The sequence below is a fragment of the Scyliorhinus torazame genome, chromosome 4, assembly GCF_047496885.1.
Source record: "Scyliorhinus torazame isolate Kashiwa2021f chromosome 4, sScyTor2.1, whole genome shotgun sequence".
Lineage (NCBI taxonomy): Eukaryota > Metazoa > Chordata > Chondrichthyes > Carcharhiniformes > Scyliorhinidae > Scyliorhinus > Scyliorhinus torazame.
This window is the reverse complement of record NC_092710.1, coordinates 151293816-151312763: the sequence shown is the minus strand read 5'-3', so window position 1 is coordinate 151312763 and position 18948 is coordinate 151293816. Positions and strand designations below refer to the sequence as shown.

At 46.0% G+C, this 18948-nt stretch overlaps 1 protein-coding gene across 1 annotated transcript; it reads right to left on the bottom strand.

Moving 5' to 3' along the window:
• Positions 1–13002: 13002 nt before the first annotated feature.
• klf11a (Kruppel like factor 11a) lies at positions 13003–18354 on the bottom strand. Its single transcript, XM_072498768.1, has 4 exons — positions 18146–18354; positions 16776–17033; positions 15570–16533; positions 13003–13697 (listed from the first exon to the last, which is right to left on the bottom strand). The coding sequence occupies exons 1-4, from the start codon at positions 18194–18196 to the stop codon at positions 13393–13395; spliced, it is 1578 nt and encodes a 525-aa protein (XP_072354869.1). The 5' UTR covers positions 18197–18354; the 3' UTR covers positions 13003–13392.
• Positions 18355–18948: the final 594 nt, after the last annotated feature.

Genomic DNA, 18948 nt, shown 5'->3' with positions numbered 1-18948 from the left:
CTATCCCTCGTGGACCCTAAAATGGCTGCCCCAGCCGGGGCTTTACCCAGCCAATACGCCTGCGCCACACGCCAATCCACGCACCCCAGGCGTCCCCGATGTTACTTCTGCGGCCAGCTGGCATTTGCAAGGCTTGCAGCAAAGAGGGCCACTTCACCGTGGTATGCCAGGCCCACGCAGTCGCCGCTATCGCCCCCTCCCCCCTGACCCACACACATCTTCGTCCTGGACCATGCACGGCCATGGACACCGCCATCTTCACCTCCCGGGGCCGCGAGCGGCCAGTGGGTGCCGCCATCTTCCCCCCCCTCAGTCCATGTGCGGCCCATGAGTGCCGCCACCTTGTCCAGCCTCCGCAACGTGCGGCCCATGGGCGCCGCCTTTTTTATCCCCTGCAGGATCTTCAGGCGCCGCCATCTTGTCTTCCCCATGGGCCATGGACGCCGACAACATTCCATGACCTGGGCCCCCCACGCTCTCCATCTTCGGACAGTTGTATCCAACCTGAGTCTTTGTAAAATTGATCGTGCATCAACACATTTGGTCAGTGCTTCTCCTTCAGCTCGCCTGGTCTGTGCTGTCCTCTCATGCAGTGACAGGAGGCTTCTCCGTGATTCTATCTTCTCCATGAGGTGGGCGCCTTTATCACGTGTTCCATATTTGGGCACCCAGCCCATTAATGATCCTTTCATCAGGGTTTGGGAAGGAGTTGTGACAGACCAAATATACATTACATTATATACAAAAATAAACCTTGTAAGAGAATTCTAAGTATAGAAAGGAAAAGTAAAACAAAATTAAAATGTTAAAAATATCTAACAAAAAATTACTATCTCCAGGAATGAGAGCCAGCAGCTTAAATTGGTTCCTTTCCGGCAGAGGAGGGCGAGAGGCATTGGAGGAATATAAATCTCATATTTTACAAAAGGTACTTGAAACCTGACTTTCTCAGTGAGTTTGATTGGAAATTAATGCGAAAATTACATCTTTGCCAGGCGAGCGTCACAAACTGTCCAGCGACTTACAGCAGTTCACAATTCATGGTGTAACTCTTCCAATGCCACAAGTTTCTGGCCAGTAGTGGATGCCATTAAACTTACTATTAGAATACATTTTATTCTAAACTTTGAAAGCTAACAATAGAATACACGCTTATCAATATAATTATATTATGTCACTGACCATTAATTTGTTATTAATAAAACTGACAAGCAGCCTCTGAACTTTGTAATAAATCTTGTCAAAGTAAATATTATATGCTGGCTAACAGCAATGGTATCTAACTGGAAAAATACAAATCCATGTTATTTTGTAATTGTTATGTATACATGTATACTGGGAGCCAACTGCAATGTGTGCCTACACCGAAAACATAGGGGGAGAAATTCATCCGTCACTTACATTGATTTTCCAGGGGCAGGCAGCATTCCCGGCCACTACCTGTGGTGACTCACATCGGTTTCTCCATTTATATCATCAAGCAAACTGACTCAACTGTGCAGGAAGTGTCTCATGGCTCTGTGTTCCCTCTGGAATCAATGTAGTCTGTGTAGCATTGCTTGAAACAGCACTCCACGAATGTGTTTCCCCCCACAACACTGTTTACTAAGCATACAACAACAACCTGCACATATAAAGTACCTTTAATGTAATAAAACATCCCGAGGTCCTTTACAGCAGTGTTATGGAACAAAGTTTTACGCCAAGGCACATAAGGAGATATTAATCAAGATGACCAAAAGCTTGGACAAAGATTTTAAGGGTATTAAAGTAGGAGAGAGGCGGAGGCAGTTCAAGGCAACTGAAGGAATGGCTGCCAGTGGTGAAGTGATTGAAATCAGGAATGCTCAAGAGGCCTGAAAATATCTCGGAGATTCTAGGGGATTACAAAGATAGGAAAGGGCGAGGCCATGGAGGGGTTTAAAAACAAGGATCAGAATTTTAAAATCAAGGCATTGTTTGACTGGAATCCAATGTAGACCAATTTGTATTAGGGAGGACATACATATCCTATGTACATACACTGTGGGTAAACTTTAATGTTCAATATTAAGAACAGCTCTACTTTTTAACATTTTTTTCCACAGGGTTTGGTCATTGCTGGCAAGGCCAGCATCTGTTGCCCATCCCTGGTGGTAACCTGCCTTTTTAATCTGCTGCCGCCCTTGTGGTGTCGGTACACCCACAGTGCTGTTCAGGACGGAATTCCAGGATTTTGACCCAGGAAGGAATGCCGATATAGTTCCAAGTGAGGATGGTGTGCTGCTTGGAAGGAAACCCGCAGTTGGTGCTGTTCCCATGCATCTGTTGCCAATGTCATGTTTGATGGTAGCGATAGCAGGTTTGGCAAATGCTGCTGAAGGAGCCTTGGTGAGCAACTGCATCAGTAAATGGTACATTCTGCGGCCAAGGTGCGGCGGCGATGGAGGGAGGGAATGTTTGTGGATGGGGTGCCAATCCTTTGCTTTGTTCTGGATGGTGGCAAGTTTTTTGAAATTTTTTGGAGATGAACTCATCCAGGCAAGTGGATATTCCATCTCACTCCTGCCTTGTAGATGATGAACAGGTTTTGGAGAGTCAGTAGGTGAGTTACTCACCAGTAGATTCCCAGCCTTTGACCTACACTTGTAGCCACAATATTTATATGGCTGGTCCAGTTCAGTTTCTAGTCAATTGTTTTTTTCATTTTTCTTTTTTAAAATTTAGAGTACCCAATTCATCTTTTCCAATTATGGGGGAATTTAGCGTAGCCAATCCACCTAGCTTGAACATTTTTGGGTTGGGGGGCGAAACCCATACAAACACAGGGAGAATGTGCAAACTCCACACGGACAGTGACCCAGAGCCGGGATCAAACCTGGGACCTCGGTGCCGTGAGGCAGCAGTGCTAACCCACTGCACCACCGTGCTGCCCGGTTTCTAGTCAATTGTAACCTCCAGGATGTCGATAGTCAATATCTGGTGCCCACGTCTTCAGTACTACTGTCGGATTGTTGTCAGGGCCTTTGCAGTATCCAGTGCACTCAGCCATTTCCTGATATTGGGTGGTGTGAATCGAATTGGTTGAAGACTAGCTGGCATATGTGGTGCTGGAGACCTTCGGATGAGGCCAAGGTGGATAATCCATTTGGCACTTCTAGCTGAAGATTGTTGCAAATGCTTCAGCCTTTTCTTTTACACAGATGTGCTGAGCTCCTCCATCATTGAGGGTGGGGATATTTATGGAACCTCCTCATCCAGCTTGCTTAATTGTCCACCGCCATTCATGACTAGAGATGCTTAGGAAATCAGAAGCACAAAGGGACTTGGGAGTCCTTGTTCACGATTCACTTAAGGTTAACGTGCAGGTTCAGTCGGCAGTTAGGAAGGCAAGTGCAATGTTAGCATTCATGTCGAGAGGGCAAGAATACAAGACCAGGGATGTACTTCTGAAACTTTTTAAGGCTCTGGTCAGACCCCATTTGGAGTATTGTGAGCAGTTCTGGGCCCCGTATCTAAGGAAGGATGTGCTGGCCTTGGAAAGGGTCCAGAGGAGGTTCACAAGAATGATCCCTGGAATGAAGAACTTGCCGTATGAGGGACGGTTGAGGACTCTGGGTCTGTACTCGTTGGAGTTTAGAAGGATGTGGGGGATCTTATTGAGGGGAGGGGAGTAGTAATTTAAAAAGCCTTGCCTGATCCCGTGTCTGTTCTTCTTTTCTGTTTTATTTGTTTTTATATAAGGCGGGAACCGTAAGTTCGACCTCTGGCAAGTCCCCCCCCCCCCCAACCAATAAATTCTGGTGGAGAGGAAACCCGAGACACTACACGTGTAGTGTCTCCCACCCGCCCTCCTCCTCTAACCTAATAATAAGACCCATTGGTGTAAGGTAAGTGCCATATTATATTATTATATTATTAGCATTGTGCAGGTCAAGGATCGGAGGTGGAGGAGCAGTCTCTGTCAGCGAGAGAACCTGAGAACATCTCAGACACTCAGAAGGTAAGTAAGTGATTTTTACTTTTATACCTTTTTTCAAATTGTGTGTGTCGGGGGGAAACTGAAGTGACATCACAGAAAAGCTGTGGCCAGAGTGGCTGGTTGGGATTCTAACCTAAATTTTAAAAAAATTTGAGTATTTGGGAACTAATTAAACATAATAACTTAATTATAATTTAGAGGATATCTAAGCCAGAGATCGGAGAGTATTATAGTTAGCTATCGCATTTCTATTAGAAATCTAGTGCTAGGAAACAGATAGTTGACAGTAACTTTGCAATTTTTAAAAAAAGTATTTTAAAAAAAAGACAAATTTTAATTTTAATTAATTGACGCAATGTCAGTTAGAGGGGTGCTGTGCTCTGACTGTGAGATGTGGCAGGTCCGGGAGGCTTCCAGCGTCCCGGATGGCTTCATCTGCAGAAAGTGCACCCAACTGGAGCTCCTCACAGACCGCATGGTTCGGTTGGAGCAGCAATTGGATGCACTTAGGAGCATGCAGGTGGCGGAAAGCGTCATAGATCGCAGTTATGTAAATGTGGTCACACCCAAGGTGCAGGCAGAGAAATGGGTGACCACCAGAAAGGGCAGGCAGTCAGTGCAGGAATCCCCTGTGGTTGTCCCCCTCTCAAACAGATATACCCCTTTGGATACTGTCGGGGGGGATAGCCTATCAGGGGAAAACAGCAGCAGCCAGAGCAGTGGCACCACGGCTGGCTCTGATGTTCAGAAGGGAGGGTCAAAGCGCAGAAGAGTAATAGTAATAGGGGACTCTATAGCCAGGGGCACAGATAGGCGCTTCTGTGGACGTGAAAGAGACTCCAGGATGGTATGTTGCCTCCCTGGTGCCAGGGACCAGGATGTCTCCGAACGGGTAGAGGGAATCCTGAAGGGGGAGGGCAAACAGGCAGAGGTCGTTGTACATATTGGTACTAACGACATAGGCAGGAAGGGGCATGAGGTCCTGCAGCAGGAGTTCAGGGAGCTAGGCAGAAAGTTAAAAGACAGGACCTCGAGGGTTGTAATCTCGGGATTACTCCCTGTGCCACGTGCCAGTGAGGCTAGAAATAGGAAGATAGAGCAGACAAACACGTGGCTAAACAGCTGGTGTAGGAGGGAGGGTTTCCGTTATCTGGACCACTGGGAGCTCTTCCGGGGCAGATGTGACCTGTATAAGATGGACGGGTTGCATCTAAACCGGAGAGGCATAAATATCCTGGCCGCGAGGTTTGCTAGTGTCACACGGGAGGGTTTAAACTAGTATGGCAGGGGGGTGGGCACGGGAGCAATAGGTCAGAAGGTGAGAGCATTGAGGGAGAACTAGGGAATAGGGACAGTGTGGCTCTGAGGCAGAGCAGACGGGGAGAAGTTGCTGAACACAGCGGGTCTGGTGGCCTGAAGTGCATATGTTTTAATGCAAGGAGCATTACGGGTAAGGCAGATGAACTTAGAGCTTGGATTACTACTTGGAACTATGATGTTGTTGCCATTACAGAGACCTGGTTGAGGGAAGGGCAGGATTGGCAGCTAAACGTTCCAGGATTTAGATGTTTCAGGCGGGATAGAGGGGGATGTAAAAGGGGAGGCGGAGTTGCGCTACTTGTTCGGGAGACTATCACAACTATACTGCGAGAGGACACCTCAGAGGGCAGTGAGGCTATATGGGTAGAGATCAGGAATAAGAAGGGTGCAGTCACAATGTTGGGGGTATACTACAGGCCTCCCAACAGCCAGCGGGAGATAGAGGAGCAGATAGGTAGACAGATTTTGGAAAAGAGTAAAAACAACAGGTTTGTGGTGATGGGAGACTTCAACTTCCCCAATATTGACTGGGACTCACTTAGTGCCAGGGGCTTAGACGGGGCGGAGTTTGTAAGGAGCATCCAGGAGGGCTTCTTAAAACAATATGTAAACAGTCCAACTAGGGAAGGGGCGGTACTGGACCTGGTATTGGGGAATGAGCCCGGCCAGGTGGTAGATGTTTCAGTAGGGGAGCATTTCGGGAACAGTGACCACAATTCAGTAAGTTTTAAAGTACTGGTGGACAAGGATAAGAGTGGTCCGAGGATGAATGTGCTATATTTGGGGAAGGCTAATTATAACAATATTAGGCGGGAACTGAAGAACATAGATTGGGGGCGGATGTTTGAGGGCAAATCAACATCTGACATGTGGGAGGCTTTCAAGTGTCAGTTGAAAGGAATACAGGACAGGCATGTTCCTGTGAGGAAGAAAGATAAATACGGCAATTTTCGGGAACCTTGGATGACGAATGATATTGTAGGCCTCGTCAAAAAGAAAAAGGAGGCATTTGTCAGGGCAAAAAGGTTGGGAACAGACGAAGCTTGTGTGGCATATAAGGAAAGTAGGAAGGAACTTAAGCAAGGAGTCAGGAGGGCTAGAAGGGGTCATGAAAAGTCATTGGCAAATAGGGTTAAGGAAAATCCCAAGGCTTTTTACACGTACATAAAAAGCAAGAGGGTAGCCAGGGAAAGGGTTGGCCCACTGAAGGATAGGCAAGGGAATCTATGTGTGGAGCCAGAGGAAATGGGCGAGGTACTAAATGAATACTTTGCATCAGTATTCACCAAAGAGAAGGAATTGGTAGATGTTGAGTCTGGAGAAGGGGGTGTAGATAGCCTGGGTCACATTGTGATCCAAAAAGACGAGGTGTTGGGTGTCTTAAAAAATATTAAGGTAGATAAGTCCCCAGGGCCTGATGGGATCTACCCCAGAATACTGAAGGAGGCTGGAGAGGAAATTGCTGAGGCCTTGACAGAAATCTTTGGATCCTCGCTGTCTTCAGGGGATGTCCCGGAGGACTGGAGAATAGCCAATGTTGTTCCTCTGTTTAAGAAGGGTAGCAAGGATAATCCCGGAAACTACAGGCCGGTGAGCCTTACTTCAGTGGTAGGGAAATTACTGGAGAGAATTCTTCGAGACAGGATCTACTCCCATTTGGAAGCAAATGGACGTATTAGTGAGAGGCAGCACGGTTTTGTGAAGGGGAGGTCGTGTCTCACTAACTTGATAGAGTTTTTCGAGGAGGTCACTAAGATGATTGATGCAGGTAGGGCAGTAGATGTTGTCTATATGGACTTCAGTAAGGCCTTTGACAAGGTCCCTCATGGTAGACTAGTACAAAAGGTGAAGTCACACGGGATCAGGGGTGAACTGGCAAGGTGGATACAGAACTGGCTAGGCCATAGAAGGCAGAGGGTAGCAATGGAGGGATGCTTTTCTAATTGGAGGGCTGTGACCAGTGGTGTTCCACAGGGATCAGTGCTGGGACCTTTGCTCTTTGTAGTATATATAAATGATTTGGAGGAAAATGTAACTGGTCTGATTAGTAAGTTTGCAGACGACACAAAGGTTGGTGGAATTGCGGATAGCGATGAGGACTGTCTGAGGATACAGCAGGATTTAGATTGTCTGGAGACTTGGGCGGAGAGATGGCAGATGGAGTTTAATCCGGACAAATGTGAGGTAATGCATTTTGGAAGGGCTAATGCAGGTAGGGAATATACAGTGAATGGTAGAACCCTCAAGAGTATTGAAAGTCAAAGAGATCTAGGAGTACAGGTCCACAGGTCATTGAAAGGGGCAACACAGGTGGAGAAGGTAGTCAAGAAGGCATACGGCATGCTTGCCTTCATTGGCCGGGGCATTGAGTATAAGAATTGGCAAGTCATGTTGCAGCTGTATAGAACCTTAGTTAGGCCACACTTGGAGTATAGTGTTCAATTCTGGTCGCCACACTACCAGAAGGATGTGGAGGCTTTAGAGAGGGTGCAGAAGAGATTTACCAGAATGTTGCCTGGTATGGAGGGCATAAGCTATGAGGAGCGATTGAATAAACTCGGTTTGTTCTCACTGGAACGAAGGAGGTTGAGGGGAGACCTGATAGAGGTATACAAAATTATGAAGGGCATAGACAGAGTGGATAGTCAGAGGCTTTTCCCCAGGGTAGAGGGGTCAATTACTAGGGGGCATAGGTTTAAGGTGAGAGGGGCAAGGTTTAGAGTAGATGTACGAGGCAAGTTTTTTACGCAGAGGGTAGTGGGTGCCTGGAACTCGCTACCGGAGGAGGTGGTGGAAGCAGGGACGATAGGGACATTCAAGGGGCATCTTGACAAATACATGAATAGGATGGGAATAGAAGGATACGGACCCAGGAAGTGTAGAAGATTGTAGTTTAGTCGGGCAGTATGGTCGGCATGGGCTTGGAGGGCCGAAGGGCCTGTTCCTGTGCTGTACATTTCTTTGTTCTTTGTTTGAAACTTACAGGATACTGCGAGGCCTGGATAGAGTGGACGTGGAGAAGATAATTCCACTGGTGGGAAAAACTAGAACCAGAGGGCACAATCTCAGACTAAAGGGACGATCCTTTAAAACAGAGATGGGGAGGAATTTTTTCAGCCAGAGGGTGGTGTATCTGTGGAACGCTTTGCTGCTGAAGTCTGTGGAGGCCAATTCACCGAGTGTCTTTAAGACAGAGATAGATAGGTTGTTGATTAATAGGGGGATCAGGGGTTATGGGGAGAAGGCAGGAGAATGGGGATGAGAAAAATATCAGCCATGATTGAATGGCGGAGCAGACTCGATGGGCCGAGTGGCCTAATTATGCTCCTATATCTTATGGTCTTAGGGTTTTATGTGGCAGGACTGCAGACCTTAGATCTGACCTGTTAGTTGTGAAATTGCTTTGCTCTATTTCTTGCTGCTTATGCTGTTTGGCAGGCAAATAGCCCTGTATTACAGCTTCACCAAGTTGACACCTCATGTTAGGTATGCCAGGTGTTGCTCCTGGCAAGCCCACTTGCAGTCTTCATCAGAGTGGGGTTGATCCTCTGAATTGGTGGTAAAGGTAGAGTGGGATATGCTGGGCCATGATGTTACGGATTGTGGTTAAGTACAATTCTGCTGCTGCCGTTAGCCCACAGCGCCTCATGGTTTCCCAGTTTTGGGTTGCTAAATCTATCCCGTTTAGCACAGTGGCAGTGCCACACAAAGCGATGCATGGTATCTTCAATGTGAAAATGGAACTTTGTCTCCATAAGGACAGTGATCACTCCTACCGATACTGTCATGTACAGATGCATCTGCGGCAGACAGATTGGTGAAGATGAGGTCAAGTAGGTTTTCCCCACCTGTTGGTTCCCTCACCACCTTCTGCAGACTCAGTCCAGCAGTTATATCCTATAGGACTCTGCCAGCTTGGTCAGTGGTGGTGCCACCAAGCCACGCTTGGTGATGGACATTGAAGTCGCCCACCCAGAGTACATTCAATACAGTTGTCACCCTCCGTGTTTCCACCAAGTGGCATTCAACATGGTGGAGTACTGATCAATCAGCTGTGAGGGTGGATAACCAGGAATCAGCAGGATTGCCCATGTTTGGCCTGATGACATGAGACTTCATGCGTTCTGGAGTCGATGTTGAGGACTTCCAGGGAAGCTCCCTCCCAACTGTATCCCTGCTGCGCCACTACCTCTGCTGGGTCTACCCTGCCGGTGGGCCAGGGCAAACCCAGGAATGGTGATGGTGATGTCTGGGACATTTTCCTGAAGGTATGGTTCCGTGAGTAGGATTATGTCAGGTTGTTGCTTGACTAGTCTGTGAGACAGTTCTCCCAATTTGCAGTGTCCTCATCCAGGTTGCTTAATTGTCCACCACCATTCGTGACTGGATGTGGCAGGACTGCAGAGCTTAGATCTGATCTGTTAGTTGTGAATTTGCTTAGCTTTATTTCTTGATGCTTATGCTGCTGATTGGCATGCAAGTAGTCCTGTGCTGTAGCATCGCCATTTTAGGTATGCCTGGTGTTGCTCCTGGCAAGCCCTCAGATGTTAGTAAAGGGGACTTTGCAGGGTTGACAGGACTGCATTTGCTGCTATCATTTCTGGTGTCGAGATGCTGGGTGGTCCGTCTGGTTTAATTCCTTTTGGCTTTCAGCAGTTTGGTACAACTGACTCGAAGTGATCCATCCATCCACATAAACTCCTCTTCACTGGGAGTGTCAGAGACAAGTTGCCTAATGTAGTTGTTGCCTAATGTGCAATGAATGATGATACTTTCAAAGTGGAAAGTTCCACTCAAGCCCCTGAACCAACAAATGGAGTGTGTGTTGCCATGGCAGCCGAATGCGTTCTGCGTATGTGAACTCCGCCCATGTACGCATCGTTCAGTCCAAATCACTTTGGAAAGTGATGATTGAATCTGCTTCCACCAGTCAATCAGACAATGTTTTCCAGATCATCATAACTCACTGAGTAAAATAATCTCTCCTCATCCCCATCCTGGATTTTTACCCAATTATTGGGTAGTGGGTGCCTGGAACTCGCTGCCGGAGGAGGTGGTGGAAGCAGGGACAATCGTGACATTTAAGGGGCATCTTGACAAATACATGAATAGGATGGGAATACAGGGAAACGGATCCCGGAAGTGTAGACGATTTTAGCTCAGACGGGCAGCATAGTCGGCGCAGGCTTGGAGGGCCGAAGGGCCTGTTCCTGTGCTGTACTTTTCTTTGTTCTTTGAGTAGCTTGCTAGGCCATTTAAGAGTCAACGACATTGCTGTGGCTCTGGCGACACATGGAAATCATCACATTTCCTCCCCCAAAGGGGATTAAAACCTGATGGGCTTTTACGACAATTGTTTCATAGTCATCATTAGACTTCTTTTTAAAATAAATTTAGAATACCCAATTATTTTTTTCCAATTAAAAGCAATTTAGCATGGCCAATTCACCCAATCACATCTTTGGTTTGTGGGGGTGAGACCCACGCAGACACGGGGAGAATGATCATTAGATTTTGAATTTAAATTTCACCATCTGCCTTGGTGGGAAAGTGGCAATTCTTGGGTGTCTGAAAGCAGGATGTTAAAAGAGGAAGATTGCTATGATAGATGGGTTGGGAAGCATATGGTCCATTCATCATGTTCATGTTCAAAGTTAAGAGTCCTAAGGCAAGAAGATGCCATTATCCTCAATGTTTTCAGCCACTTTGGGTGCCATAGGCCCCATCACAGCCGGCTCATGAGTGGAGAACCTTATCTCCTTTGTGTAGGGTCTCGGAGATTCAGATGTCCTTGTACTTACTGACCCTGATCTATTCCTTTCCGTTGTCTGTAGCAACACTGCCTGTCCCAAGTGAGACACACTCAATGGCAGCGTTGAGGAGATAGAATACTGGGTGTACAGGAACAAGTGCCAAAATCATTCAGATCAGGTTGGTTGATTAAATCTACGCCTTACCTATCTTAATATGAACGGACACGTGAAGTTTGTGTCCGAGATAGGGGAGGCACGGTGGCACAGTGGTTAACGCTGCTGCCTCACAGCGCCAGGGACCCGGGTTTCATTCCGGCCTTGGGTGACTGCGTGGAGTTTGCCCGTTCTCCCCGTGTCTGCGTGGATTTCCTCCGGTTTCCTCCCAGTTCAAAGATGGGCAGATTAGGTGAATTGGCCATGATTAATGTGCCCCTTAGTGTCCAAAAATGTGCAGGTTGGGTGGATTGGCCATGATTAATGTGCAGGGTTGCAGGGATGTGGGTCTATGGGACCTTTCAGAGGGTCAGTGCAAACTTGATGGGCCAAATGACCTCCCTTCTGCATTTTATGGATTTGATGTTTTAAACATATATCACGTCCTCTGAATTCTTGTTTTGATTGCTGTTGTCATCCTGAGTAGGGTGGTTCTGGCAGCTACATGCAATTCGTCAACACATTGTAATACTGAAAACAGCATGTAGAATTTCAAATGTTGGACCTCTCAAATAAGGTACATAAGTCTGCACTGTCTGAGTGACATTAAATGTTGTCATAGGTCCAAATGGATCATAGGTCCAAATTACGTACGAACATATTGAACTTTTAAGTAAGACATGCATTTTTTTAAAAAGGGAATACAAGCAAAAACTGTCTGAGACTGCAAAGTAACCACTTGCTGGAATGCCTATGTGATTATACTGTCCTGAGAGAGACAATTGAATGTCACATCCTTTTTCAGAGATGTTTGAAAGGAAGAGATGCATTGCAAAAATTGAACTCCTGCAGAGATAAAGGAAGCTGATCACCATCTCAGCAGAAATCATCTCCTGCGAGTTATATCCAGACATGTTTGTGTTTTCCCCCCCTTCCAGGAATACATGAGAAAGGGTATTAAAAACTAACTGCAATGCTGGTCTGTGTGTGCTAGTCTGCTGTTATAGTTCTGCTGTACTTGATTGTACTGTGGAGATCATAGCTGAAGAACATCCAAGACACCCCAGTGCTAACAGGGAAAGTGTCTCTCGCCTGATTGCTAGAAGCTAGTCAAGTCAGCAACTCCACAGTCAAAAAAGCAGGAAAACACCTTTCAGGTGCAGAACGAAGAGGCTCCAAAACAACTGTTCAACTGCCGAAATCAGTGCTACGTGAATCACCCAACTTAACGCCCACAATGTTTCACCATCTAATTCTCTGGGACAAGCTAAAGATTGATTTGTATATCTTTTTACACTTTTATTTTTTGACTGACTTCTCATTTCTATTCTGTGTGCACGTATGTTGCACTTTGCATTTTGGTAACTAATAAACCCACTTTTCCTTTAACTGAAGAAAGCCTCGTTAAATTGGCTCTTTGAAAACAAAAATACATTTGGACTGGGAAACGGTTACAGCGAGGGGAGAGTTCCTTTTTAAATTAACCTTGTTGCGATCAACCGTGGGGGTTGAATAAAGACAGGGAGCCAGTTCACCCTTCATCATCCGGGAGCAAAACAATTCAGGGGTATCCCATCTGGAATTATAACAAATTCAGGGATTTCGCATGGGGACCTGTCCTAACAATGAGGTGTATTCACAAAACTCTGCACTGAAGTGTATAATTTAGTAATTTCAATTCATAGCCGGTCAATTTTTGATTTCAGTTGGCAAGAGATTGCTCAAACTCAAACCCACTTCTGTCAGCAAAACTATTCACTGTGCTTCCAATATTGGGAAAAAGCACAAAAATAAAAGTCCAATATTTTTCACCTGTTATACATGAAAATTGTTTTATTAAATAGAGCAAGTATACAATGTGCATAGCAAATACTATTTACAATACACTTAAAGGTTTACAATATGATGATAACTTTCCATGCTGAACACTGATGGAATTTCATTGCTACAAATGAAAGAAAAATTCCACCCTTAAGCTTATCAGATTTTCATGTCCAGCCAGTTTACAAATGTATCTTGTTACTACTCACATACATAGGAAAGAGAAATGAACTCATACTTGATAATCCAGTAAAAACATGCAGCATTCAGAATTGCTTTAAAAGTCCATCAGGCAACAGCTGCTTGTTCAGTTCCTGCTGACAATTTAGTCAGTTTTAATTTTCTGACAACATAGTGCAAATTTTCTCTGCAGGTTCTCTCATTTTAGGCAGAGGTCGGAGGAGAAATCAGTACGCTGGTCATAGGGATGGCAGAATTCCTGACAGAAGGTGCTGAGGCAGCAATTTTATTCAGTTTGTTAACCTCAGCCTGCCAATTGGGTACTTTCTTTGTAGTCATATGACGACGAGCATGTTTGGTGAGGTGGTCACTGCGCATGAAGCGTCGATCACAAACAGGGCACTTGAACTTCTTCTCTCCGGTGTGAGTCCTGCGGTGTCGCGAAAGCTCATCTGAGCGAGCAAACTTTTTGTCACACCCTTCCCAGTTACAGTTAAATGGTTTCTCACCTGTGAAGATAAAAATTATTAGTGCACAATTCCTTCGTCTGAGTTTCTTAAAATGAATTATTTCACACCATCTGGTAAACATTTTAGGTTAAGTTGCCTTCTTTTGTTTTCCTGAAATGTATTTCAAATTGGTTCCTCTCCCATGGTGATATGCACAGGTAGCAAAAGAAATGTGACAGAAGTAAGTGATTATGCATTTGTTGGTAATTGATGGGGCTCCTCTAGATCCAGCAGACAACTGGAGATCAACAGAGGAATGTGGAACATTAGAAGCATGGATAACCAAATAAATTTAGAGTACCCAATTCTTTTTTTTCCAATTAGGGGGTAATTCACCTACCCTGCACATCTTTTTGGGTTGTGGGGGTGAGACCCACACAGTGACCCGGGGCCGGGATCGAACCCAGGTCCTTGGCGCTGTGAGCCAGCAGTGCTAACCACTGCGCCACCCTAACTTTCATCATTTTAGGGGGAAATTGTAAAATTTTCATTGAGTGTTATCTTATACAACTATATATCTAACTGGGTCAGAAATAAACAGTAACGGAAACCAATGAGAAATTAGGGGCAAAATTCTCCGGTATCGGCGCGATGTCCGCCGACTGACGCCCAAAACGGCGCAAATCAGTCGGGCATCGCGCCACCCCAAAGGTGCGGAATGCTCCGCATCTTGGGGGGCCGAGCCCCAACCTTAAGGGGCTAGGCCCGCGCCGGACTAATTTCCGCCCCGCCAGCTGGCGTAAGAGGCCTTTGGTGCCCCGACAGCTGGCGCGGAAATGACATTGCCGGGCGGCGCATGCGCAGGAGCGTTAGCGGCCGCTGACGGCATTCCCGCGCATGCGCAGTGGAGGGAGTCTCTTCCGCCTCCGCCATGGTGGAGACCGCGCCCCCCCCAGGACCCCGTCCGCGCCGCCTTGTCCTGCCGGTAAGGTAGGTGGTTTAATCTACCCCGGCGGGACAGGCATTTTAGCGGCGGGACTTCGGCCCATCCGGGCCGGAGAATCGCGTGGGGGGGGGGGGGGGCCGCCAACCGGCGAGGCGCGATTCCCGCACCCGCCGAATATCTGGTGCCAGAGAATTCGGCAACCGGCGGGGGCGGGATTCACGCCCCAGATGTTTGATATTGCAGTCTTTCAGATAGATATTTTTTGCTTTTCCATTGTACAGGTCAGAAAATAGATATTGGTTCAAAGAAATGATCTAACCATCAGGAATGCACAGGAACATGGGAGCAGGAGTAGCCAATTGGTTCTTTGAGCATGTTTCACCACTCAATAGGATCATGGCTGCTCCGGATGTGGGAGCAACTGCACTTTTCTGTCTGACCCCCTCATAACCTTTGAGTCCCTTGTCTGTCCAACTCCGCCTAATGACCAGACTACACTGCTTTCTGGGTAAGACAATTCCACACACACATGGAAATAAGTTAAATGCTGAAATATCATTAAACTTTTTTTTTAAACCTCTGGAATTATCATAAGGTAGAAATTTGAGATTCCACAAATATAAAATTAGATTTTCAGAGATTGTTTAACAATAGTTATGATGTAGTGCGGCATTAATAATTCAGTTAAATCTCAATCAATAAAACTCAATGTTTTAAAAGTGATATTACAGCATAAAAGGGGAAGATCACATCAGTTCAAATGATTTCTAAAGTTTGCTGTCTGTGGGGTAATTGACAGTGTACTCTGTGAAGAAGCAGAGAATTAGTGACAGCATCTTCTGGATTTTCATACTTAACTGCGCATGTGCGGATGCCAGACGTTGCTGTCTGCTCCGGAGTTGTGATGACAGTGAATGCTGACAGTGTTACAGTTTCACAATAGCAAAATCAGGGCCATTATTATGCTCAAATTAAAGTAAGTATACCTGTGTGAGTTCGAAGATGTGCTTTTAAGTGAGAACTCTTGAAGTAGGTCTTCCTGCATCCAGTAAAGCTGCAAACATAATTGCGTCTTCTAGAGAAGTCCATCTGTGGTACACAGTTTTGGCCTGATGAGACAAAGACTGGAGCAGGAGCAAGTGGCAATAATTTTGTGTTACCAACTGTCATTACTGTGTGTTGACCCAGAGAGGGTGGAGTAATAGAGGGCTGGGGTAGCACAAACATCACAGTTCCTTGTGGCATGGATGCTCCCATCAAAAGTGGTTGAGAAACTGGCGACATCTGGGTAACTGCAGGCTTTACACAATTGCTCTGCGTTTGGATGAATGCTGAAATGACACCTCCCCCTCCTCCTCCTCTTCCTGCTCCATTCACTGGGAACATCTGACAGATAACTGGAGTGTTTGTCACAGGTACAGATGGCAAGCGTGCTGGTAAAGGTCTGACTAATTTCTGATGTTCAGTGTCAACTTTGTCTGGTGCACAAGGCAGTGATAAAGAGGGCACTGCTTGCTGTTGGTCCTTGGTAAGTGGTAAATTCTGCTGCAAAAAGCATTTACTCGCAAAATCTGTAGACGTGCACATGTCCTTAGTATGCCTACATTGGCTTGATACTTTTCCTTTCACCTCTGTCCTAAAATTTTGACTACTTGAGTCCAGTCTCTCAATCAGTGGTGATGAAGGAATGTGGTTGCAGGGAGAATTATCAGCAGTGTGACGGATGACACTCGTGGCCACCGACCTGCAGTGATGAGCAACACTTGGTTCAGTTAAAAGAGGCTTCTTACATGAAAACTCCTGAATGTTCACTAAGGCAGGCTTTGCGGTCATGGTGTTGACTGTGTAGACTCCAGTGTTTACAGTGACTGCCGTTGGCTTTGTGTAAGTGAGTTGTGGCACCGGGGCAGCATTACCTGATTCACCAGGACTGTGTGGCGGAGTCATACACTGTAAAGACAAAAGAAACTTCAAGTTTAGTTTGACGTTGGAACAATGATGCCTTTCCCTCAACTATTATGCAAACAATTTTTAAAAAAATTATTTTGTTACCTCTGATCCTAAATACACCAGCACCAACAATTGCAAAGCAAGTTTACAAGCTCATGAATTCAATCATTGCCAAGACGAACTTGTCTGTCTGTGACTCCGTCATCACCAATAGGGATCATTTAGAAAAATTGCATACTTACAAGTAAAGACAATGAATGGTAGTCCCTCTGCAACACCGGGGGAACAGACTCGCAGTGCACAGAATCCGTGTCTGAAGCAGGTGTCAGGGGTCGAATTTTTAAGAGATCCCCTTTTTGAGTTCTTTGACCCCAGGAACTCATACAAACAAGAGCCTCGACAGCTTCAATATCATTCTGCTCCAATGTACTCCCAGAAGACCTTTCACTGTCATGACGTTTCCTTTCTAATATCGACTCATAAATGCCCATGATTTCAACCTGCAGCAAGAAAGAAATCTCAACTTTGAAATAAAAGTTAACTTGAACTATCAATCCATTTTTGATGCACCTTGAATTTAGAGAAGTATTACCATTTCAGCATCTGTTGCCAACCACATACAGGGGGCTTTTAACATAGAACACAATCCCAAGGTATTTCTGAGATGTGCAGTTTAGGTCTCCCCACACAAATTGCCAGAACATTGGCAGATGGTGTTTATCATGTTAAATGTAAATTGCAGTTACAAACGTCAGTATAATCTCAAACTGCAATGCAGAAAAATTAGGTACACAGCTTTGGAAAAGGCACGCATAGATCACAAAATGTTATTTCTCTTCAAAACTAAACTTAAAATTGACCATTACTTTGTTTTTTTGCATTAATTGATTATTCAGATTCTTAGCTAATATACATGTAGCTCCAGGCCTAATGTGATAGTGTCTGTCAACATTCAGTGAGAGGGGGCAGGCTAGATTCAGTGATCCAGATCTCCTCCCACTCCAAATATAGAAGCATGTTTACGTCATCGACCATGCAGCCATGTGAAGTGTGCATGTCTCCCAAAGCTTGTACCAGGAAGTCCCCTCCTACAACATCTCTTTGTCCAAGAAAACAAACTCGAAAGACTATTCTAGCGTCATATGAAATCCAACTTTGCTCACATTCCTTCCAGGCAATACCAGGGCATCACTCTGGTCTGAACGGAAAACTGGAAGTGTTTTTCTTTAATCTGGGAAAAATTGTACGTGATGCTTAAATTATTTGAATTAGCACCAATGCTTCGTGGTAGATTCAACCCCGCATAAGGTCTTATTCTCAAGCAAGAGATGAATAATATTTGCACCACGTTTAAGAAGGGTTGATTGTAACAAACGAATTTGTCGTTCCCACGGAATGACAGAATATTGTCTACATTACACCATCTAGGTTTCTGTTATTACCCCCAAAACCACACTCCTTTGCCATTGTTACAATCAACTGCCTTTCCTCTATGTTATTTCCTGGCGGTTAAATATTTTTTCTTTAAACGCACTCAGGAACATGAACTAGCTGGACATGAGCCGCAGACCAGCACTGTTGCTGTCATCGTTTTGCACATTAATGTACTCACATTGCGGGGATCTTCCATTTCTGCAGCTTGACATGGAGAATTACACCGCATCTTTTGATTGATGAACAAAAAAAAAAACACAAAATCCCCCGAACTAAAGAGCTGTGCGGCCGAGGTGGGCAGAGAGGGGAAGCTCACAAACAGGAGCAAGAGGAATACCAGATTTCCTGCGCGGTGGGCATCACCGCCCAGTTGCAACACACACAGAACAACACTGCAGCTGGCGGCTGGGCGGGGGTGGGGGGGGGGCGGCGCCAATGGGAGACAAAGGTGTAGCCGGCGCCCGCCAATCGGGGCGCGGGCAGCGCGTGATCAGGGGCTGATGGCTGGCGTGGCCGCGCGCCGTCACCGGCGTGATTGGCGGGGGAGGCAGCGCGCGGCCCCGCCCACCCACCCCGGCCTGCGCTCAACCAGGTCCGCCACCATTGCAGAGTCACCCGTGTCAGCGCGAACTGTCTGAACTCAGCGCTGGAAACTGGGGGAAAGGTCGGGTCCTGTCAGGGCTGCGTTCTAACCCGCGCTGCTGCGTCAACACCAAAGGCAGCAGGGCTTGGCGGGGGGGGAGAGAAATACCCACCCATCTGCAAACTAAAGGTTGAAATCAGCAAATTAGTTTTCCTCTGGGCTTTTAAAAAAAAAACAAATCCCATGTCCTGCCTGCCTGTTGCTTGAAGGAGCTGACCCGCTGCAACATCTAAAGAAAATATCAACATTTATTTCCTATTCAACCCAGGCTGCCTTTGTTCTTTTTTTAATTAACGAATTGTGGACGGTGGAATTATGTTCCTTTGGTAAACCTGCAC